Source organism: Eriocheir sinensis, chromosome 9 (assembly GCF_024679095.1).
Source record: "Eriocheir sinensis breed Jianghai 21 chromosome 9, ASM2467909v1, whole genome shotgun sequence".
Lineage (NCBI taxonomy): Eukaryota > Metazoa > Arthropoda > Malacostraca > Decapoda > Varunidae > Eriocheir > Eriocheir sinensis.
In genome coordinates, this window is record NC_066517.1 from 17,055,785 (window position 1) to 17,080,363 (window position 24,579).

Here is a 24,579-nt window from a genome sequence, read left to right on the forward strand (position 1 = left end):
CGTGTTTTTAAGTGTGTTGGCGCCTCAGTTCGCCTATCTAAAAAGCCTCTGTTAGAAGTTACTGGGCTTTTCAGGGACTGTTTTGTGATGCTACGTAGAGATAATTTTATACGGCTTCTGCATCTTGAAGGGGAAAGTCACCCATGAAAAGCCGGTTGAAGAGATGAGGACACGATCGAGATGACCTATTTGGATCTAAAAAAAACAAAAACTCATTACAACCCGACTGATCTCATTTCTGGCCTTTGGAATTGTTGACATGAGAGGTGGAAGAGTCTGAGAACACGAACCTAAGACCGTTCCTATATAGTTACCCTCAGAGCTTCCCACCGAACACGTCACCATTGAAAAGCCTCTATTAAAAGTTGGCCTGTGGGACTTTCATGGACTATTTTGTGATGCTAGAGATAGTTTTACACGTCTTCTGCATTTTGAAAGGGTAAGCCACCCATGAAAACCTAGTTAATCTCCTCTGTGGTCTTGAAAAATAGTCGTAAATTGAAAAGCCTCTTATTAGGAGTTGCATGCCTGGGATTTTCATGGACTGTTTTGTGATGCTAGAGATAGATTTGCACGGCTTTGCATCTTGAACGTAAAAGAACACCCATGAAAACCTGGTTAATCTTCTTTGTGGCCTTGGAAAATAGTCCGATACAGTATAATTACGTTTAGCGAAGAATATGGACCGATCGAGACGTCTAGATTATTTGATTCCTAAGGGCATTGTCAGTTTCTTTAATATATTTTTTGAGGTTATGTAAGTTTGTATCGGGGTAAAAATGCGGAACTGTGTATAATATCTTGCCTCCATATGGATGAATGAAGCTGGGATGCTGTGATGTGGAGGGTGTGACGTCGAATTTCCCTACGTTTATTTTTTATCGGTGTAACTACGATTATATTTCTTTGTTGTCATCTTTTCAGGTAACTTTAAATGGGTGAAAAATATGTAGGTGCCGGGGGTGGGGCGGTAGGCGCTAATGATGTCTAATTTCATCACATTGGCGTTTAATAATTGCCGCATGCTGTTATTACTATTACGTTTCTTCGGTGCTTTCATCATATTAGGTAACTTTAATTACTGCATCGACTTTGCTTTTCTACAGTTTCCTTATTCACTTAAGCTTACTTTGGTCTCTTCTTTCTGCGTCAGTTTTGGGTTTACCTGTTGACATAAAGGTGTGTGGGTGGGTGTCATTATAATGATATATACCTGCACATCACTGTCACTTTCTGGTTCTGTTAAGTACATGAACGAAAATGTATGGTAGGCGATACATCATATTTTCTTGCTCTTTATTAATTTTCTTGTATTGGTTAATCCTGGATCTACCTGCTCAGATATCGGATTTCAGATTTTTATTGAGATTTTTATTGTACATACAAAAATAATAAAAATATACAATCCGAGTATATACGTAGAGAAAAGCGAGGAAGAAAACAGAGGTAAAGGAGGAGATAGTTCCGCGTACGACAATATAGCGACACGGGGTGGGCGGCGGGGCGATGACGTCACCCCCTGCACAGCTCCCCCGCTCACTCAGTCCCCTGGAGGCGCTGATGACCGGGGAAGATTCTGTCCAGCTAGGATATACAAAGTGCACCCATTGTTAGCCTAGATAGCGCGTTATGTCTCACAGCACATAAATAAATATTCCCCAGAACACAGAGCACCAGGCAGCACCACGACCAGCGCCGCTACGCCTCCGGATGACGGGATAATGGCGGATAAGTAAAGTGACGGCGAAGCTCTTGGTGGTGGGCTGGTCTAATGGCGGCGGGGAAGGAGGGAGAGAGAGAGTGAATATTTGTGCCGCCCTTCGCAATGGACGCCGCCGCCCCTTCCTCGAGTGGTGCCGCGGGTCAGGGCACCACCACGGCACCCTCCACCGCATCCTCCACAGCACCACAGAAGGTAAATAGTGAAATGGATGTTTGTTGGGACTTTATTTTTTTTTACGTTTTTATTTTTATTTTCACCACCAGCGCCCACGAGAAGGAGCAGGAATCATCACCATCATCACTATCATATTTTCCCTCTTTGCAGGATACCCAAGGATCTCTAGGATGCAAATATAGTGAATTTTCTAGATTCCCTCCCTGATTCATTTTTGTTGACCTCCATTTTTTTATTTTCATCACCAGCGGATAGAAGCAGGAATCATCACCATCATCACTATCACCATCTCCCTCCTTTCCCCCCTTTGCAGGATACCCAAGGATTCATAGGACGCAAATATAATGAATTTTTGTTGACCTCCATTTTTTTATTCATCACCAGCGACCACGAGAAGCAGGAATCATCACCATCATCACTATCACCATTTCCCCCCTTTGCAGGACACCCAAGGATCTCTAGGAAGTCCTGCCTTGGTCATATATAGTCCCAGCTGTAGGATATGTGGTTGGGTTATGTTGGGGGTAGGGGGGAGGAAGGAGGGGGGTAGGGGTGACATTGGCATTATCGATCTCATTATGTGGTTAATTTGATGTGTTTTATGTTTTTTTGGGTATTTTTAGGGGTCAGGGCGTCGCTATGACCTCCTTCGGCTTCCCAAGGTCATAAGGTCACTTTTACTACGCATGCCCATGGAGTCCCGTTAGTGGCACCCCCCCTCCCCCTCTTGCTCCCCCCTCCCCTGTGTTGATTTCTTTTATTCCTGCTTTCTCTTTAGTGTGTTATATTTCTACCATTTGATATTTGTTGTTGTTTTATTGAGCCTTCCTCTCCCCTCCCCTTCTCTCTTCCTCCTCCTCTTCCCTGCTATTTTTTTTTCTTTCCTCTTTCTAATTTTGGTGTTTTCATTTTTACCATTCGGCTGTTTTTTTTATTCCTCTCCCTACCCTCCCCATTCTCCTCCTCCTCTGGTATTTTTCTTCTATTCCTGCTTTCTCTTTTTGGGGTTATTTATTTTTAACATTTGTTAGTTTTTTATTCCTCCCCTCCCTCCTCCATGGTGTTTGTTTTTGTCTTCTCTTCCTCTTCCTGCTTTCTATTGTTAGTTTTCTCATTTCTGCAGTTTGTTAGTTTACGTCCTCTCTCCCTTTACTTCTCTTCCTCCCTGATCCCCCTCCATTCCCTTCTCTATCCTCTCCTCCTTCCCTACCTTAATTACCCTCACCTTTACCTACTCTTCATCACAGGTGTGAAGCTATGTTTAATTAAGGTGAAAGTGTAATAGCGTCACATTGAACTAACATTTTTTTTTTTTTTTACTGGGTTAGTCAGTTTTGGGTTTACCTATTAGAGATAAAGGTGTGTGTGTGTGTGTAGTTACCTGTATATTTCTGTCACTTTGTGGTTCTGTTAAGTACATGAAAGAAAATGTATGGTTGGGCAATACATCATAATATCTAGCTCTATTTCTTTTCTTGTATTGGTTTGTCTTGGATTTACCTATTGAAATAAAGGTGTGGGTGTAATTACCTGCATGTCACTGTTTCTTTGGGGTTTGTTAAGTTTATGAAGGAAAGTGAAGAAAGCCTCTTACTATTTTTCTAGTTTCTAGCGTCAAAGACCTATTCTGCTGATATATGTAAAACTCTCCGGACCCTGTATTTATTGTTCGCAGTATGCTAATATGAAAAAACTGGGTCAAATTTGCTAACCACTGTATTGATGTTGGTAGCCAGGGAAGGCAGATGTATACAAGGATAATGTGTATAGCTAGGAAAGGGTAAATATATATGGCTAGAAAAAGGGGAATGTATCTTGTTAAATGGGAAATGTATGCAAGGGAAAGGGGAATGCATACAAGGAGAGGGGAAGTGTATATGGTTAGGAAAAGTGAATAGGTATATCCAGTGAAAGGGGAATGGTGTATAGCAAGGAAAAGGGGGAATGTACATAAAGAAGATAAAGAAAATGTGTCTTGTGAAAGTGGAAATATTTATAAGGAGAGGGACTATTAGTGCACCAAGGATATGGTAAATGTGTGGTTCAGGTGTGTAGGAAATTAGTACGACAGATTTCCAAGGCAGATGTATGCTAGAAAAGGGAAGGAGTGAGATAGGAGAAAACAGGTGTGTAAGAGTCATTCATAAGGTTGGCTGTTTGTGTGTATTAGGTCACAGGTGTGGGCTGTGGGTGTAGGTGTAAGGAAGTGGAGTGCGTCATGCCAGTCCTATTCACCCCTCAATTTCCATGCCATTCGCTCGAAAAAGTAAAATGCGTTTTCTTAATTTTGTATGGTATATTTATTGTAAACCTGTGATGGGTGACTGGCTAAGACAGGGGCTCTCTAACTTCATCAACTAATGTAGTCTTGTGTTTTAAAAAGGTGGTCAAGTTTAACTCAAGAGTATATGTGCAAGATTTACAAATATGGTGCCACTATGAAAGTACATAAATAGTTTGTCTGCACTACAAATGTTCTGGGACTGACCAGTAGCATCCTTCAAAATAAAAGTCTGCTACCTGCATTATAGGCCTGCACAGAGTAGAAGTTAGATCAGAGGTCAATATGGTTGAATATAAAAAAAGAGGGTTTAAAAATTGGGCCAATACTAACTTTGTGCACAGAAAATACTTTATCTTACGTAGATCCTTTAAGTTGCCGGTACTGTTGTTGCACTTGAATTGTTCATGGGTAAAAAAAGAAAAAGACTCGCCACATCCACCTGAATCCTTGGGTTCAATATCTGCCTCTTTACTTACTCTTTGCCCTTAACTTTCAAGTGCAGGATCAGTCATTGCTTACCCCTTAAGTAGATGGAGTTACATGTCCTCTGTATAATGCTATCTATGTCAAGTACAAGATTGGCAATGCAGGGAGGAGGCGTTTGTCCTAGCGAGGGATTGCCACATCCAGAGACTCTTATGTGTGTATATTTCACTCGTGACCTGATCATGTGCTAGACTTATCATTGCCAGCGAGTACTCTCCTGGAGAAAGACTTTTTGTGTGTGTGGGGAGATAAGTTGGTGTTGACTGGAGACTAGGTAGCAAGAGTGAAGCCGATTGGGTGGGATATTGAATTGTTGTCGTCTTAGTTGAAAGCAAACCTAGCTGTAGAAGAGATAAATTGTTACTGAGTGAAGACTAGATAGGATGGATGTAAACAATTGTGGGAAATATTACATCCTTTGTGTTATTCATAATTGAAGTCCAGCAAATCGGTAATTTTTGCATCTATATATAACTTTACATAGATCCATTATCATAAGTTTAAGCATGTAACATTCTGTCCACTTCAGTGAATCCATGTTTTCTTATGAAAGGAAGGATTTCCATTGGTGTTTTATCACTGAGTGGTAAATAAGAAAAAGATATAAAGAAAAGAACAAAATTAGAATTGTTTGCTATTAGCAATGGAACTCTTTGCAGCAACATAAAACATGTATTTCATTTTTAGCATTCCACCAAATCTGTGTTGACAATAGCAGAGTGAAGAGTGTGTGTGTAGCATTCAGCAATTTGCTGCAGTCTTGCCCTAAAACAAGAGTCAACTTTCATGCGTGTCGAAAACGAGCAGCCTTTAAAGGGACACTTGCCTAACTTGGAGGTAGTTCACCTCGTATTAAAGCTGATGTGTGTATCGTGGCATGATACTGAAGCTATGAAGCACTTTAAGGTCACATTCCATTGTCTTGCCCTCCATAAAGAGGAAATACGAAGACTGAAATAGTATACACAAGATATGAGGAGTGATTTGAGAGACAGCCTCATTTTGTGGTTGAGATAGCTGATGATACGGTTTTTGGTTATGCTGGCCTTGAACCATAACGGACATACAGTGCCTGTGGCTGACCTTCCTGCTGCCCTCACGTCTTGCAGACCTCTTGCTCACCTCGCCAATAACAAACAAAACTGCTTTTCTTTCGTATTTTCTTGAAAGTATGCTCATGAGTCTACTTAGATAATATTATGGAACAAGACTTTACATAAAGTCAGCTGATGTATGCATGCTCGTGTCTACAAAGCCTTGAGTCACAAACATGCACATTACTAACCACTCATCCACACACACACACACACACACACACACACACACATATATTACAAAGCTCCTTAGTGCAATGGTTAGCTCTCCCTGCTCGTGAAGGAGAGGTGCTGGGTTCAAGTCCCAGATAGAGATTATTAAAAGGCTCTCCATAGTTATTTTTTTTATTTTTATACCTGTAGTCATGATCATGCCCCCCATATGTCAGCATCAGCATTTTAATGAATAATCACTTGTCATTATTAAGCCTTATAATGAGCACAAGTGAACAAAACACAAATTCACAGCTGTGTTAACATGTCTTCCTGCAGCGGCATTGCTTAGAGGCATCAGAGAGACTTATTTATAGGAGGATGTATTTCAATAATGGCATACAGACAACATTTGAATACGGTACTTCTAGCCAACTCTCATGATGAAATAGTTTTTATCTGTAATTCAAATTCTGTGTGATCATGTGATGAAGTATGTGGATGTGTTTATAAAAAAAATGCATATCGAAGGGTGACTTTGAATACTGGAACCCAACTCTTCCTTTCAGTTTATAGATTTTCTCAAATATTGTTTGTTACACATATAACAGTGGGAATACCACCATTGGAAAGCTCATATAAAAACAATTCTAAGCAAGTGTAGCAAGTAAAAAGCTTGCTGCTGTGTACATTAGCTGGCAGACATACCATGAATTACAGTCAGTGTTTGGAAAAAGGAAGTGGAATAATGGAATGTCAATCACTCAAGATTTGTTTGGATAATCTGACATGTGGAAAATTAAGGTTTACCCCTTTTTAGGATATTAGTGTGATATAGGAATCGAATGAAGATAGATTGTGATCAGCCTCATCCCAGAGCAATGACTGCAAAGAATGGCCAAGCTAATGGACCAGGCCACCACTGGCTAACCTTTGCACTTGCATTACACAGACTTTAAGAACAGATGATGCATTGTTAGTACTCGTCCCTCTTAGAGGAGCTGTTGAATGTCAACAGAATGTTATAGGTTGGGAGATGAGAAGAAACAGAAAAACTACTCAAGTGCTGTTAACCACTTTACTAGAGAGGCAATCCTGAGCACAAACAGTAGGATTTTTGATTCACAAAAATTTAGGAAAAAACTTGGTCAAATTGTTTTTTTAATAACTGAGCATGAAGCATTAGCTACATTTGGATTATATGAGGTACAAAGTGACATGGCTGAGCAAGCCACAATGAGCCAGTAGCAGTAATGGCCAAAAGCAGTACAGGCAGTAGTGACAGTGTTGCAACTATTGAAAAGTGCCGGTGATAGGGTAGTGTTTCTTTCTAGTGGGACATGCCCCAAATCCCAAGTCTAGACGTTTCTTATCTTGCAAAATACTCGTCATCATTTGTCATTTACTGACCTTCAGATCTCTTTGGAAGGAGTGTAAATCAAAACAAATGTTGAAATAATGATGATATGCAAACCATCCTGCAGCTCACCACCACTGAAATCTTATAGGAGTGTGTTCTTGACATTGCTGGGCTGATACCTATAGGGATGCTTTGCCTCCCTTGATTCCCATTACGGTCATTAAAAGACAAGTGAAAAAAAAAAAAAAATATATATATATATATATATATATATATATATATATATATATATATATATATATATATATATATATATATATATCCACCCTTGACCCCTCTGTTTGCTCCTTTTACTGCTTCAGGCTGCCCACAGCCCTGCACATTTCATCACTATATCAACACTTGCTGTGACCTCTGCACTTTCTTTTGGTTTGCTAGGAGTTTTAAGATTAATATTAGCAGAAGCCATATATGGCAAAAGTTACCTTGTATGGTAGAATATGAGATGTTCATGTTTATAAAAACAATAACCAATCATTTGTCACTTAACATTGCACAGCTTTCCACATCTGAAAAACTTACAACCTTTCAACTTGTGTTTGTCTTGCTTCAAAAATACTAGCATTTTAAAGTGATTCACTCAGTCCTGCTTGTTTTGGGTTACCACACTAACACTGTGGCCTTGAGGTGGGCGTTTGGTAAACAGTGGTAAACACGGCAATGCTTGACCTTGAAATACGCAGGAGTCTCACCAATACAAGAAAGACGACTAATACAGTGGATTATTGCTACAGCTAAGAAAATGGCGGAAAAGTACTGGTATTTCCACTTGCAGTTCTAACCCCACAAAGTACTGCTGAAAATCATTATCTGGCAATTATGAATACATTTTTTGACAAAATTGTGAACCAAAATGAACATGGAAATCCCATGAAATAGCAAATGAGATTGATTATATCCTCACAAACAGGCAGGACACAATGAAAGAAATGTCTAAGTTAATGTTGGAGGTGACCACAGAATGATTAGATATGAAATCAAGATCAACTTGAGAGGGAAATAACTAAGGTGCCACTTACAATGTAAATGAACTTGCTTGATAGAAAACCTGAATTCACAGTCAGCTTCTAAAGCAGATATGCAGCCATTAATAAAGAGAAAATCTTGAGATCGAAGAAATTAATGAAAAGCATTGAAATCCTGAAAGAAGCTTCCCTGGAATGAGAATCTTGTCAGTAACAAAAGAAAATTAAAGTAGCTCTGGGAAGCATGAACATTGGTAAAGCTCCTGAGAAAAATGGTACAAATGAACCTTGCTCTACAAATATGTTACTTTCCTGATTAACAGGAACATGTCTGTAAAACTGTAATTGGTAGATCAAGACCAGACCTCACGCTGCTTTGTAAATAGACACTCTGTTAACATTATGAGTTCATCTTCAATATGTGACTGAAGGCTGATTCCAGTCAACCCAACAACACTAACAACACTCTCCGAAGCACAAGCTGCTAGGTTGTGTTAGTGTATTTTCCTTCATACAAGTGAAAACATCTGATCATGGGTGAAGGTGTGGCTTTGATGACTTCCCAATTTCCCAGTGATCCCAAGCACTTTTAACCATCCCCAAACTTAATCAGTGCCTTCATCCCTGTATTTGAGCTTCAAGCGTGGAAAGCAAAATAATGATAATAAAATAGTTTTATTGCAAAAGTTATAGCCCCAGAGCTAAAAATGTACATAAATTAAGTGGATAAAAGGTTAATTTTACATAAATGAACAGATAATTACAACAGTAAGAATAAATAATAATAATAATAGTAGAATAAAGATGGATACATTTACATATGCAAATTGCTGTTCTTAATGTTACTGTTTGTGGCTGATGAATGTAACTTCCAAGAAAGTGCAATTGAAATCATTATTGCAAGATATGTGTATACTCAATTGATGAGTCATGACTGCAGGCATCAATAATGAATCAACACCTCATCATTGGTCAAACAAATAGTGTATGCTTTCTCTGTTAGTGGGTCTGTGGAGGAGTTTGTCAAGTGAAGAGCGTGTGTGTTCTGTTAGTGGGTCTGCTGTGGAAGAGGGGGGATAAGCGAGACGGTGGGAGAGTCGGGAGGGTGGTTAGCCAGCTGACTGAGGGTGCTCTGTTTGAAATTGTCCTTGGGAAAAATATAGGTACAGTGAATTTTGCTGTTCATGAAGAGAGTGAATAGTGAAGCACGATGATGATGAAAGGGAATTTTGATTATCAGTTAAAAACAAGAAAAAACGGGACATCTGTCAGCGCATCAAGAATTCCCAAAAATAAGAGTTAGGACTGATACAAGCTGATAACTACCTGATGAACTGGCAAAATCTTGGGCCCCTCTACCAACTTGATGATGTGTGGGAGACTTGAGAGAAGTGATTCTGTGATGAGCCTTGATACCACCAAGAAACACTAAATAAACTTTGCAAATAGATTCCTGGATATTTTCTGTAGCTGAGAGCAGTCACATATACTGTTATCTGAATTTGTAGTACAGTAGCCAAATGACCCCGAAGTTGTGGCGCCAAGACAGACCGCCCTAATAATCATCACAGTAGTATACCAAAAACATTAATTATTAAAACTACTAAAAATCTTAAGAGACATCATCTCATGACATCCACATTCATAGCTGGAAAGACAATGGGCATTATGATGACAGCGTATATATGCACACACACCTTGAGCCGTTGGTGTAGATTTACGTCCAAATAAGAAATGTATAAGAAACCAAGAATAGGGAACAGTTTGAGAACATACATCTTATTTTGTTGTCACCAGGGAGCTAGTGGAAAGTAGCCTTGAATATTACAACATAGAATTCTGGTGTACTTATTAGCAGGATGAAGGAGGGTTAGAGTGAACATAACCTTACAAAATGACAAGCATTGATGCGGGTGAGAATATAGAGCCAAGGAAAGTAATGTTTAATAATTGTTCATCAGGACAAGTGATGATCAGGATTCAGGAATGCAACACTTAAAAAAAGAGTTTAGAGGAGTACATATCTAGGACAGCAGTTCATTTCTGTATACCCAGGATGGATTATTTCTGGTGAACAATAATGTCTTGAATAACAACCTGCCTTGCTCCCTGAAGAGAAAAGTGATCAATCCGTATACTCTGCCTGTTCTAAAATAGGATTCAGATATTTGGTGCCTCAGAAAAGATCAGAGTGCACGAAGAGGAATGAAAAGATAAATGCTGGGTGTGATATATATAGAGATGAGGCAAGCATCATGAACCAGGAAGAAACAAAAAGATGCTTGAGCACCAGCCCTTGCTAATGCCTCATCACAGCTGCATGTAAAGGTTGATAGTTACTATTTAAATTTTTTGATGGTGAAATATCTGAGTGTGTGAAGATGTTTTATGAGTCATTGTATTTCTAAAATATTTCTGGACAAGTGTTGGGAAGCTTGCTCTGGCCTTTACATCCTCAACTACTGTCTATTCTGTCCATGGAGGTAGAATTGGTGGAGTCGACATCAGCCCAATCAAGTGAATCCGCCCAAGCTGTCATTTTTACGGCCAGGTGTCAGGTGTTGTCAGGTCAGGCTCCCTCTTAATGGGCTCGACCAGGCTCGCCCACCCCCATCTTTTGGCCGTAAATTTGAGTTTGTCGGCTTCACCTCAATGAATGGGATTAGCGGGCTGTTTTGACTCCACCAATTCAACCTCCATGATTCTGCCCATGGGTGGTGAGTAATATGATGGGTGAGGTCACAGAGGCAGTGGGGGTCTGTGATGAGGGTTTGTTGGAGGTATGGAGACTATGCTTTGTGTGGGATGTGGTGGCTCATCTCAAATTACACAAGTCCATATTCTCAAACACTTTTGACTCACAATTAGTATTTCCCAAGGACAAAAAGGAGATTAGATAGGTTCTCATGAGTGTTTTTCACATTCATGGTGGAGAAGTCTTGTCAAACTATTATTGGGCTCATAAAACTACCAATGAAAATATTTGCTCACAGCCTTTACCAAATGTGGGTGTGTATCCCCTGAAGTGTTTTAGGATATGGGCCACAGCCTCAAAAGTGTATTACTGCTTGCTTGATTAGAAGGGTATAAAGTTACATATGTTATTGCTTGTAGGGTATTTATTTACTAACACCCACAGATGTTATTAAAAGGCAAATTTAGGTTTAGAAAAGGAAAATGGTACATAACAATTTAATCTGCGTTATTATGACAGTGGCAGAAACAATGCAAGAGTGCAACGGTTAAATCAGATTTAGAATCACTTGTGTTCTTTAAATTTTGGGCAAATGAACAGATGTTGCAAGTGTTGTCTAAACCAGGAGTGCTGTGTGTTAGGGGAGAGCTGTGTTGTATTGGCTGCGTAGACGAATGCGTTTGCCATATCGTTAAGGGTTGGTGGTGGTTAAGGTGGTTGTCACGGTGCAGGGGGAGTGTGTTGGTGTCGCTATGGATGAAAGTAGTGGTGAGGAGGAGCAGTGGGTGGCATGGGGGTGGTGGGGAGAGGCAAGCAATGGTGCATGGGGAGGGGCAAGGCAGTGGTGTGTGGAGTGCAGGGTTGGTGTGGTGGTAGTGGTGATTGTGGATGGTGATGAATAGTGAAGGATGCATCGCTTTTCACTTGTTATGACTGAAGTGGTAATAGTGATGATGATGTTAACCAGTATACATGAAACTTGGAACTTTGCATGGAATAACAAGATGGCTGACTGGATGCAGAAGTGAGGCTTAAAAATTATCAACAAGGTACACCTCTCCATTACTCAAGAGGTCTTGTGTTTCATGACTGACAAGTGTTGAAAATGTCTTCAAGCCTGGGGAGGTACATGGTGCAAGTCAAACGTTCATGAGTTCAGGTAAATTACAGAGTTTACTGAAGGTCAGAGATGCATGCTGGTTCTCACACTCTGTTTGCTGAAGATGAATGGGATCTTAGATGCCATATTGATTGTCATATTTTGTGAGTACTCGGTGTTTGTCATCACAGCTAAATAAGCCAAATGGAATTTTAAGATCCATATGTAAAGACTTGCCTGTAATGTGCAGTTTTAAACCAGACGCAAACATTTGGCAACAGAAAAAGTGTTCATGTCAGTTAGTGGCTGATAGAGACAAGTGTGTGTTTATGCAACAAAATTTGCTTGGTATTCATAACCTCAAATTATCCGAGGGTAAATCAACATAACATGCTATTTTTGACAATCATCTCCAGCAGTGAAGCACATAGAACCAATGAGTGCACCTCCTCCTTTTTAGAGATGTTTTCATTAATAGTTATTTGATGAAACTGTCCTACTCGCTAACTTTCCCGCCCTGGACAGTCATTTTAGACCAACCTGACAGCCACAAAACATGAGAAAATGAAGTGAAGTAATGAAGGTGCCATTCCAGTTGCTGTGCCTAGTTTTGGCCGGGTCTAAATATTATTATTATTATTATTATTATTATTATTATTATTATTATTATTGAGATCCATGAAAGGGCATCAAGGGAAAATAGAAAGAAAACCATATAAGCACAAACGGAGTCACCTCGATGAGCAGATTTGAAAAATAATAATAATTGCTTCGAAGAATGGTTTATTTATCAACTTACTTCATTATGCATAATTTTGCCCACTGTGCCTTGAGAGCCTTTAGTGGCAGTGTGGGGGTTCATTCCATCTTGCACAGGACCAGGCAGATTTTTTAAAAAGCACTCATTTTATTTGTCTGGCTTTTCCTATTCATCAGTGCATCATTTAACCAATATTATAGTCAAATTCTGGATTGATAAACTACTTTGCACATTAGATAAGGTGTTACAAATGAAAGTGGTTACAAAAAAAAGACCAAATCATAATTATTGGCAATACTGATATCCTAAGCCACGACGACTACTATTCCTAATCTAACTTTTCCTAACCTAACCATCCCCCCAAAAAAACAACAACAACAACGAAGGGTCACTTGGCATACCTCGTTACCCCTAAGTAGAACTGGTGGTCTTTTTAGGTGTGCAAATAAGTGTTTAGTGTTGATGGGATTTGAATAAGAAACTGTAGGGTATGTGATTGGGTTTATTATTTATATTTTTTTCAGTATATAAGTTGCAGGGGATGGGTTGCTATTGTGTGTGGTTCTCTGCTATTTTTTTTAATACCTCATGCAGGATAAAATAAGAAATTGACCTATCTTTTGGCTACTCTTTACTTCGTCTCTTATAGGCGTAGTGGTTAGCGGGTTTTTTTTTTACACTTTCTTTTTGTTGCCCTTGAGCTGCTTCCTATGTTGTAAAAAAAAAAAATGATACCGTGGTTTATAGGTAACTTTATCTCGTCATTATCCCTTCATCATCAATCTAAGTTTTTTTGTTTGACTCTTACAAGCTTTGGAAATCACTTCAGGACTCTTCCATCACATTCCCGTGGAGTAGTGCATTATGCAAAGAGTCATTTACAGAGCTCTTCCTTTGTGGTGGCTCTGTAGTCTAATTCTTTCTACTCAAACAAATACAGTACAACAAGGTCGATTAGTCCAAATTCCACCAGTTGCTAAGTCCAACATTCTGAATTTGTGCCACCAGGAAATTTTTGAAACTAGGAAACTCGAATTCCGTTAAAACTTCAAAATCTGTGGAGTGCAGGAAGTTATATGAGAATCATCAACATCAGTCTGTATAATTCCACTGTAGGCCACAAGCATTTCCATTAGTTTCTGTATTTTGCTTCTAGTTTCCGATTTCGATGTAAGCGCTGTATAAACTTCTTAATTCCATCACCTTATTTACTGAACGGTCACCCCTCCTCTTGCGCTTTACTAGTTTTTTTCCCAAGCCTATCTATGTATTTATCCTTATCTCTCACTGTAAAAATAACAGCTTCCATGAATAAGTTGTGTGCCATATTTGTCTATTATTCCTCCATAGAAAGGGAAATAAATGAGTGACCGGTGATGTAGGAATGTCAGTTTTTGGTCTAATATTAACTGGATTCTCGCTCTGCCTCCTCCCACCTTTTACATAATCAGTTTGAATTTCCTGATTAGGGGATAGATAAGGTAATCTCTTATCTCCTGGTGTTGGTGGTCCAGTGTGTGTTCCTGTGTGGCCTATGTTGAAAGGAATGACAGATAATAATTCATAGAAGTAGAGAAGTGGGGTGGATAAGGCTATATTGTTTCCAAAATTCACCAAGTCTTCAAACCATCTGCTATTCTGACTCTTATGCAGACACGGGAGCAAGAACTTTAATATATTCTCAAAATATTTGGTACTGATGCTCTTGATATGCATTGTTCCTCCTAGTCTTGATGCAGTACTGTTTGGCTTCTTTAGGCGCTGTCCCCTCCGATACAGAAGCCATACAAGTATTTGGCTGACGTACATGCAATCAGGTCTTTGCTTTACAACACATATTGCTCCCCCGCTCCCCCCTCCCTCACACACAGAGACACAGACAGACACACATGCTTGTAACTTACTGCTCAGGTATGAAGTCAGGTGTTTTCAAGATTTTTTTAATTAATGTTTCCATGGTGTGACTTTGGTTGTGTGTGTGTGTGTGTGTGTGTGTGTGTGTGTGTGTGTGTGTGTGTTAGCTTATCTTATCCACCATCTCTCTTACTATCATGAACCAAACCCGTAGTAGAGTACATTAGCTGGCTGGAGAATTAAGCCTTGAATAACACTCATAGTACACCTTCAGTAACAGTTGTTGTAGATCCTAAAAGTTAACCAGCTCCCTCAAGTTTTCTGTAGATACTCCCTCACAATGCTTTTATAATCAGAGGAAGGGAGAGAAGTGACTGCCATGCTTCCAAGTTTTATATTCCCTCACACACGATATTGCAAAAGCAGGGAAATTATTATAAAAGACTGTCCTCTCAGTTTTCAGTCACTGTTAAAATAAATACCAAAGCAAGGAGTAAAGAATTATGCTCATCCTTTCAAGAGTTTCAACCTTGCACTACTTTCTGATATTAATTAAGAGATAAGGCCTTGGTGATATAGGTGGGTGTATACTCGTACCATTACTGTTGGTTCCTTTGTGTTATTGTGTGGCTCAAAATCAGGAGTATTACAATGATGGACAGTGTGGACCTCAATTACAAAGCAGGACACAAATCCCTTCATCCGAATTCCAATAATCTCAATCCTTGAAGGCAGGGAGCTACAATTCGGATGCGGAAGTACATGTTTCCATTGCCTCTTGCTCCCTTCTGATCGGTCAAAAATATGCTCACCCATTCAAGCGAAGGACTCGTATGCGTTTTAGATTTATGAACTTATACAGAGCTACCATTATGACCCAACTGACCTATTCTCAAATGCTATTGGCTCTCACAACACCGGTTTCCAAAGGCCACAAAGGACACTCGCTGGGTTCTCCTTAGTGTTTGCATGTTCATGGTGCAGATGCCTCGTCTTACCTGGATTTCTTACCTGGATGACCTTTCCCTATGAGCCATGCTTGAGTAAACCATCAGGCAAAGAACCGAAAGGTCTCACCAACCAACGCGCCAGCCTAACCAAGCTCATCAAACAACAGAACATAATCCATACTTTCATGTCATACCATCACAAGGCTCATCAGACTATAATGGAAATACTAACACAACCACCACGAAAGCCTGATCAAATGTGTGTGTTAAGTCCTGAAAGAATGTTTGAAATCTGAACCCTCTCTTTCACTTCTTCAGTATTGATAAGTGATAGTGAACAATAGCACCACACACAGCCGAAAGGGACGAGAGAAAGTAGACCACACACGCAAAAACAAAATCAACAAAAAAAATCGAAGAGGGGATGCAAGTTAACAGTTGGGTTCATGCTACCTCTCAACCTCCATTTGCCAACCGATTCTGATTCTGACCCCCTTTTGGCTACTCTCACTGTCCACTATTTGCAGGAGCGTGTTTGTTTGTTTGGTTTTGTTCCTTCATTTCCCTTGAGCTGCTTCCTTTACTGTAAAAAAAAAAAAAAAAATGATATTGAGTTTGGTCAGTGTAAAGTAAAATGAAAGAACCTTCTCATCGACGTCATGACTACCAACCGTTCCACTCAAAAGTTAAGGATAAGCAATGTGTATAAATGAACCCTGAACCCAAGACGTTAAAAGTTAGATTCTTCGGAGGTTTCGGTACCTGCAGCTGTTCCTCTGACGTGCGTTATCAGGCCAGAAAATGGTATATGCTCTGATAGCCAAGTGGGTATGGGAGGAAGGGGGTGGTGGTGGTCTCTATTCTCCTCCCTGTTTGTTGTGGCCTCCTCTTCAGATGAGTGCTTTACGTAGATTTATTGAACAAGATGCATATTCGCTTTGTTGAGGTTTCTTTTTTTATTTATTTTTTTGTAAGGGGGTCATTTTGAAGGGGTCTTTATGAAGGGTGTTTTTTTCTTGAAGGGTGTCGTTTTTTCTCAAGGGGTGTCGTTTTTAATCCTGAAGGTGTGTCGTTTTCTTTATCTGGTGTGTCGTGTTCTTTTGAAGGGGTGTCGATTCTTATTCTGGGGGTGTCTTACTCTGAAGGGAGTCTTTCTTATTTTCGAAGGGGTGTCGTTTTCTCTTTTGGGAGGGGGGACTTGCAATTTGTTCATTGCTTCATTTATTTTTTTCTCAAAGTATCGGATGCATCAACTGAATATGAGAGGGGATTAACATGTAGGTTTTCTCATAGAGCGAGTATTACACAGTCTCTCTGGTTTGTTTGTGTGTGTACATGAACAACACCTATGAATTGGTTTGATTAAAATGGGGGGTTCTCGGCTTTATATTATGCCGTTTTTATTTCCCTTTTTTCTCATAGAGCGAGTATTACACAGTCTCTCTGGTTTGTTTGTGTGTGTACATGAACAACACCTATGAATTGGTTTGATTAAAAAGGGGGGTTCTTGGGTTTATATTATGCCGTTTTTATTTCCCTCGAGGCTTGCATGTGGTGTTTCGTGCTGGGGGGAGGTATCATAGCGAGGGTGTGTAATCTAATCAACAGTGGGAACTATGAATTGTGCCTATCTCGTGCCTATCTCAGCTATCTACACGTGTCCCTCGAGTGCGTGGGAATAAGATCCGTTTTTCCTTCAAGATTTTTGTTTTCTGAAAACCATGTAGCCTACACCACCACTTTTTATTTATTATTTTCCCGTATCGTTTATAGGGTTTATGGCCCATAGCTTAAGTTGATGGTCGTCCTCTGTATTATGAGTCTACGGTAGGGCAGTGTATAGTATCATAGTTTGTTAGCCAAGTACGGTACGGCAGTGTATAGTATGTTAGCCTGATTACGGTACGGGAGTGTATATTGTGTTAGCCTGAGGTACAAATAGGGCCGCTTCGTAAGGTCTTGGGGTCATATTTATAAACATTTCGGCATCCACGCACACATTTGACAAGTCTTTCGTAGGAGTTTGGGGCATTTCCTGGGGTAGTTTTATGACCCACGAAAATATAACTCATTGCAACAGGATTAATCAACTTTTCGACCTGTGGAAATAATTAATTAAGGCAGAATGCTTTGGAAATGTTCAACTTCCTTCTAACTTTCCTTCCAGCCATTCCTTCCCGTCTTCATCTTTTTCTTCCTTGTTTACTTCTCATTCATTTTCTTAGTTTCTTCGTTTTCTTTTTCATCTGTTCTTTTTCTTTTTTCTTTCTTCTTCTTCTTCAGTAGGCTTCTTTCTCACCCACTCTACTAGTTCAGGGAGGACAGAGACTGGGGTGGATAGTAACTTTATATTATTTAGCATTTTGTCCAATTGTACCGTAACCTGAATACTGATGGGTTGCCTAATGCCGTTTTTACATTCTCGACTCCTCCTTCCACATGCAAGATTACCCTTCTCCACTTCTCTCTTCCACACTTTCTTTTTTCTTCCACTTCTACACTGTTAATTTGCTTGTACCGTCTTTGTCACTTCCACTCCTCCTCCACATATTTCCATTTCTTCTTCTTCTATTTCTTCTTCTTCCTCCCCCACACACTCATGTTCTCTGCTCCCCTTTCTACATACCCAATAACCCTGTCTAGTTTTTGCCGTTTCTCCTTAGTTCCCCCACTCATGTTCCTTTCTCCCCACCGCCACACTATTCATTCTCCTGTGCCGTCTTTGCCTTCTCCAACATCCTCGAGCGGTTTCTTTCTTCACCATGGCGTCTAGTCCATTGTCAGGGCGGGTGATTCGTGCTATAGGCTGTTAGGAAAGGAAAGACATGTTGTAGCCTGTGATATCCCGTCTAAGTAAGCATTTTGAGAGAGAGAGAGAGAGAGAGAGAGAGAGAGAGAGAGAGAGAGAGAGAGAGAGAGAGAGAGAGAGAGAGAGAGCACCTATGACCAAAAGCTTTCCTGTAGCAGTGTAAGATTTTTTTAATTTATTTATTTAGCAAGGATGACAGTCTAGAGCACGGTAAAAAATGAGGAAAAAGACAAATTCTGCCCCCACATAAGAAAACGATATAAGTAAACTAATAAAAAATGCTGCTAATACCCGTCATGTCATGTAGCCTCGTTCCGAAAGAGCGTCTCTCGTCCGTCACCAACTCCCACTGAAGAAAAACCCTGACTCATCAAACCTCACCCCATTAATTAAGTCTGGGTATCCTGCCTTCCCGCCCTCTCCCTCCTGTTTTTTTTTCTTTTTTTTTGCTCACTTCCACACTATTGATTTGCTTGTACCGTCCTTGTCACCTCCACTTCTCCACATATTTCCATTTCTTCCTCCTCTTCTTCTTTTTCTTCACTCATTCACCGTCTCTCTATCCCAGGGAGTATCTAGCCTCACCCCTTGCCTGCCTTCGCCAATTTCTCCACACTAGAGGATGCTGACATAGCTTGGTTGTGCTCGTCATTAGATAAGACTTACTCAGAACTGAGGTCCGTTTAACCAAGAGTTTTGAGCTTCGAATTTGAGCTACAATAGTACTTTTTATTTATTTATTTTGGCGCCCTATGACCACAGTAGTTACAGCGCCATGAATGTATACTTCCAATCAATCAGTAAATCAATCAATAACTCATTCTCTTATTTTAAGGGGTAACCCAGAAATCGTGGAAGTCAGGGCGGAAAGATAACCAATTGAAGAGATGTAATTAGAGTATTTGTAAGAGTAAGATGGCACTATCATGTAGACTTGTAAAGGATGCTGGGGAAGGCTTGTGTCCTGCAGTTGACTCGTAATAGCCGAAGATGACCATGAGGATGATAAGAGAATACTAATTGGGAGATATCTTATGCACTGGAGGACTTACCACGTGCCCAGCTTAGTAAGTCATTTGGCACAGAGTTGAAGTAAACAGTTGGGTCATGAGTTGCAGTTTGACGACAATAGCCCTAATATAGAGAGAAAACGCACAGAGGCATTCATTTCTGCACACACGCACACATATATAGACAGGTAGGTAGGTAGGTAGGTAGGTAGATAGATAGGTTGATATAGACATAGATGCTTATTGACCATCATCCATTTGACATTTGGTATACAAACACTAATCCTTTAAAAAAAAAATATGAGGCAGTGTGTAATTAAAATATAAGCAGTTAGTCCATACATTTAAAATACATTAGAATAAACTATCACCAGAATAAATGAGAAAATAATGACAATGCGCATAAACTTCTCCTAATGGAAGACTTATAAGACATACCGAGAAGTTATACATGGGATCACCTGGCTGTACACGTGAAGGTAATCTTATTGCTTTATGACTTGCCACGAAAGCAGACTCGGTGCACTTGGCCATGAGTTTTAGCTGATGGATAACAATGACTGCAGGAAAAGCTAGGGTGGGCATCTTAGTGTCTTCTTGCGTATGAATTCCCAGGTCCCATATTCTCAAACATTCCGGGACTTACACACACATAGGACAAGGCTTTCGTAGGAGTTTTGGGCATTTCCAGGGGTAGTTTAATAACCCATCTGGTATTTTTTTTTTTTTTACAACAATGGAGACGGCTCAAGGGCAACAAAGTGTAGAAAAAAAAGCCCGCTACTCACCGCTCCCACAGTTTGATCATTTTTCTGTAGCATGAACCCTCCAAAACACTCACTAGAACCCGCTTAGCCTCCTTTTCGGCCTATGGAAGTAGCTGATGTGAAGAGGTGAAAACATCTGAGAATACCGACTCGGGAGAGGAATTTTGAGATCCTTTTTTCCTTCTTGCTTATCAGTAGCTGTTTATCAAGACTCGGCTGGGGTTGCTGCTTGTGATGAGGTGGCATGAGTGACCTTGTGATAATGCTGAGTCAAGGTGCTGATGGTGAACTTATGTATCCAGGCTCTGCTCTCGCTGGTAGTCTGGTTGTACATCCCGGGGGCCTGCTTTTTTTTTTTTTTTTTTTTTTGTGTGTGTGTAGCATGTGGCACTCTAGGAAAGAAAGTAGCTTGAGATTATGTTTTAGAAAATGACCGTGATCAGATGTATATTTAATTCTGTCGTAGCGTGTGAAGTTGTAATGCTTTGTTTTCATTACCCTCTAAACGGTGACTCATATTTCTTTGTTTTCTTGTGGCTTGGTGCTTACGACCTTGACCATTGCTCCTTGTTGAAACTTGAATGGGAGGATGCTATTGATAGAGAAGGTGGTGATAATGATGAGTTATTAAATGATTTCTTATGTTAAATGGGCGTATCTTTAAAGGGTGGTTCGTGTGTAATAATTTTCTTCTCTGAGGCTTACAATCTTAACTCCACACTAACCACTCACTCCCTTTAACTGAAACTATAGTAGGAGGATGGTGATAATAGTGACGTGGTGGTGTTAAATGGGTTACTCTTTATGGGTAGTTCATACACAACGGTTTCTTGTCGTTTGAAGCCTCCAACCTGATCAGTCAATCCTTACTGACCACTTCTTAAGAGTCGAAATTAAAGAATGATAGTAATAATGATAATAATAATAATAATGGCAGTGGTGATAATGATAAATAACTAATCAATTCCATGTTACGGGAAGCATTGTGTGAATAATTGATGAATGAATTGAGAAAATAAATAAGATAATAAATTAGTTAAGAAGTTTACGCCACCTAACAATATATAGTAGCTACATATTGACATTTTGAGACGAAATTTTCTTAGTTAACTTTTTGTCACCGCTCTTTCTTATTCAATTTATATTTTTGGATGACAAGGTTACTGTGAGGCATTATTATAAGTTATTGGAGGGAGGTGATGTTTTTGGATCAGAAGGTAACTCCTCAGACAGTCCCGTGTTTATGTTGACGTTATTTTTAGATGAGTTTACCCTTAGACTTTCCTGTTTTTTGAAGTTCAGTGGGGTGGTATTTTTTAGGTTACTCGTAAGACCTTCCCATTTATCAAGAAGTGAGGTGTCATGTATATCACGTCTGAGGCATTTAGTTTTTGACACTTCACTCTGCCCATATGGATTGCTCGTGTAAGTGGTTGACGTTTCCATGGGCGGTTCACATGTCCCAAGCGATGGGTCTAGATATCCGCTGGGCATTACTGATAACGTTATGTTGCCTGGGCTGTGCAGTGGTTGTTAAATCCTTGAGAGTTAATAAGTGCATCGGTTATCTGATGTTTTAGCGTAACTGAGGACATCATTATATTTTCCTTGAGTTATTGAGCGTGTTTGTGATAATAGTCTTCGAGAGTAACTAAGTGCATTGGTCCTCGTGTTTTTAGCGTAACTCTGGGTATTACAGTATTACGTATGTTTTCTGTAAGAGTAATTGAGTGCAGTAATTATATTCTTCGATAATAACTTGAATGTATTTATTAATGTTTGAGAGAAACCGAATGCGTTAGTTCTTTTATTTTTAGAGCAACTCAGTGGATTAGTATTATATTTTAGAGTGACAGTGTATTGGTTTTCGCTTATTCTCTGATTCGCTCTTATGTAACCGAGGGCATTAGTTTTTCCTTTTCCTTTAATAGTAATTGTGTGTATTGGTTCTTTGATTCTACGGCGTAACTGAGGGGATTATTTTTTTCTTATCCTTTCTTAGTAATTGAAGGCATTAGTATCATGAGTCTTGTCCACGTGTTCTCTTGCCTGGACTGCGCCGCGCCGTTCCTCATAAATCCCCAAGAGAACGAAGAACTTGAACTTGTATCGAAAGTATAATTATATATCCTGAAGGGTATTGTGAAGGTTACTTGTCAAGGAGTCGTTACCAGAAAAAAATATACTGCTTCGGATAGTCGTTTAAATGAAGACTGCTGCAGGAATTGGTAACTACTTCATGTTTTCTCTCGGGTATCTTACACGTTTTCCTAGATGAGAAGGGAGTTCAAGACACCTCCAAGTGACTCTGCCCTCTGTTCTCATCTTTTTGGATATTTTTAACACTATTTGCAGGAGGAGCCCCTTGCATTTTTTAATCGAACTGCCTCCTCTTGTAAATATAAGAAAAAAAGCCTTACATCTATAAGAAAAATATTACTCAGGAGATATACTGTACAATATTCTTATGGTCTCCCTTTAAAACTGCTGAATAGAGATATATCTGAAGTAACCTCCGGCCGTGAACACGGATGTCATTTCTTCTATCGCACGCAAGGTTGATTTAGTGCACGCTGTTGCCGGAGGAGACAGCGACGTCACTTCGTGCCCACAGAGTCGCCGAGGAGAACGTGTGTGTATCTAGACCAACGCACGTCAGTCAATAGTTATCTGAACAAACTGCTGATAAGACTGAGAAAAGTTTGGTTAAAAGACATCTGAGTGTGTGTGTGTGTGTGTGTGAAAGAGAGAGAGAGAGAGAGAGAGAGAGAGAGAGAGAGAGAGAGAGAGAGAGAGAGAGAGAGAAATACAAATACGAAATACAAGGAAAAGTAGAAGTCAGAAGCACCTCTGTGGATATGTCACTGCTGTCAATCTTCAGTGAATTTACCATGGCTTCCCAAAAGTCAAAGTCTCGCCTTTATCCGCCGCCAGTCACCGCCGTCACTGCTTTTAATGTCAATGCGTGGCAGCTCATACATTACTAACACATTCCTTAAACCTCTCGGATTCTGGCAAGTCAGGAGAGGAAGAAATGATGAGCATGATGGTGTGACAGAGAATCATACGAGTAGCTAGAATGACAGTAAACCAAAGCTATATACTAACCACTCATTCCTCTGGGTAGTAATTGTCAGGATGATGGTGAAACTAATCATATCGGTCTCTAAGGGTTGATGAGTTTGATGGTGTGCCAGAGAACACTACGAGTAACTAGACAAAGTGGATAGAGCCTAGCAACCTTAAAGTGTAACCAGAGTGTGGGAAGAGTCAAAATGGTGTTGAAACTAACTCGTATTGATCTCTTCAGTGTTGATAAGTATGGTGGAGCCAGAGAATCATTCACACGAATAACTTGAATGACCGGAAAAAGAGCCGTAGTTATTATCCACAGCAATGGAAACAGATGAAGGATAACAAAAACAGAAAACCACTCACACACAAAAAGTACCCCGCTAGGCTCTGTTCCGGCTAAAAGAGTACAGCAGGAGTGTTAGCCAGAGAATCAGTCCCACGAATAACTTGAATGACAGGAAAAAAAGAGCCGTAGTTATTATTATCTACACCCTACAGCAATGGAAACAGTTTAAGGGTAACTAAAACAAAACCTCACACAAAAAATACCCCGCTAAGCTCTGTTCCGGCAAAAAGAGTACAGCAGGAGTGTTAGCCAAACAGTCACACGAATAACTTGAATGACAGGAAAAGTGCCGTTAGTTCTTATTATCTACGGCAATGGAAACAGTTGAAGGGTTACAAAAACAGAAAACCACACACAAAAAAATACCCCGCTAAGTTCTGTTCCGGCAAAAAGAGTACAGCAGGAGTGGCCAGAGGATAGGGTCGGTTTCAGTTGGAGAGGTATCTTGATGCTTCCCTCTTGAAAGATCTCAGGCCGTTGGTGGTTGGTGAAAGTAACTCCTATTGGTCTCTTGTTGTTAATGTTTGCTTTGGAGTAGGGTATTGTGTCAGAAGAACAAGAATAGATTTTCAGAGTGGGTAAAAAGAGAGGAAACTCGAGCCGGCCATGGTGATAAAAATGTAAAATGTGAGATTATTAATGTTATGACAAGAATAGTCGTACCACTCGTCTATTTTATTATTATACTGTATCGTGGCTGCTTATCGACGTAAAGGTTTAGTTTCTCAGCAGGTGCTCTCTTCTGTTTTTGATCAGTGTAATAAATGAGACTTTTCTGTTCGTGGGGCCGTTACACATTTGGGATTAACCATAGGGCTGTTATTGTCTTTCCGTTGAGAGGATATGGGTGTGGGTTATGCCGTCTTCTGTTTTTGTTCAGTGTAATAAATGAGACTTTTCTGTTCGTGGGGCCGT

The 24,579-nt window shown here is 39.9% G+C and overlaps 1 protein-coding gene across 1 annotated transcript in view; it reads left to right on the plus strand.

Annotated features, from left to right (window-relative positions):
- Window positions 1-1,521: 1,521 nt before the first annotated feature.
- LOC126996032 (protein split ends-like) overlaps window positions 1,522-24,579 on the plus strand; it is a gene marked incomplete at its 3' end in the record, with an annotated part of 32,443 nt that continues 9,385 nt past the window's right edge. The window contains 1 exon segment of the mRNA XM_050856027.1: window positions 1,522-1,915. Within this exon segment, the coding sequence (XP_050711984.1) occupies window positions 1,826-1,915 (90 nt within the window).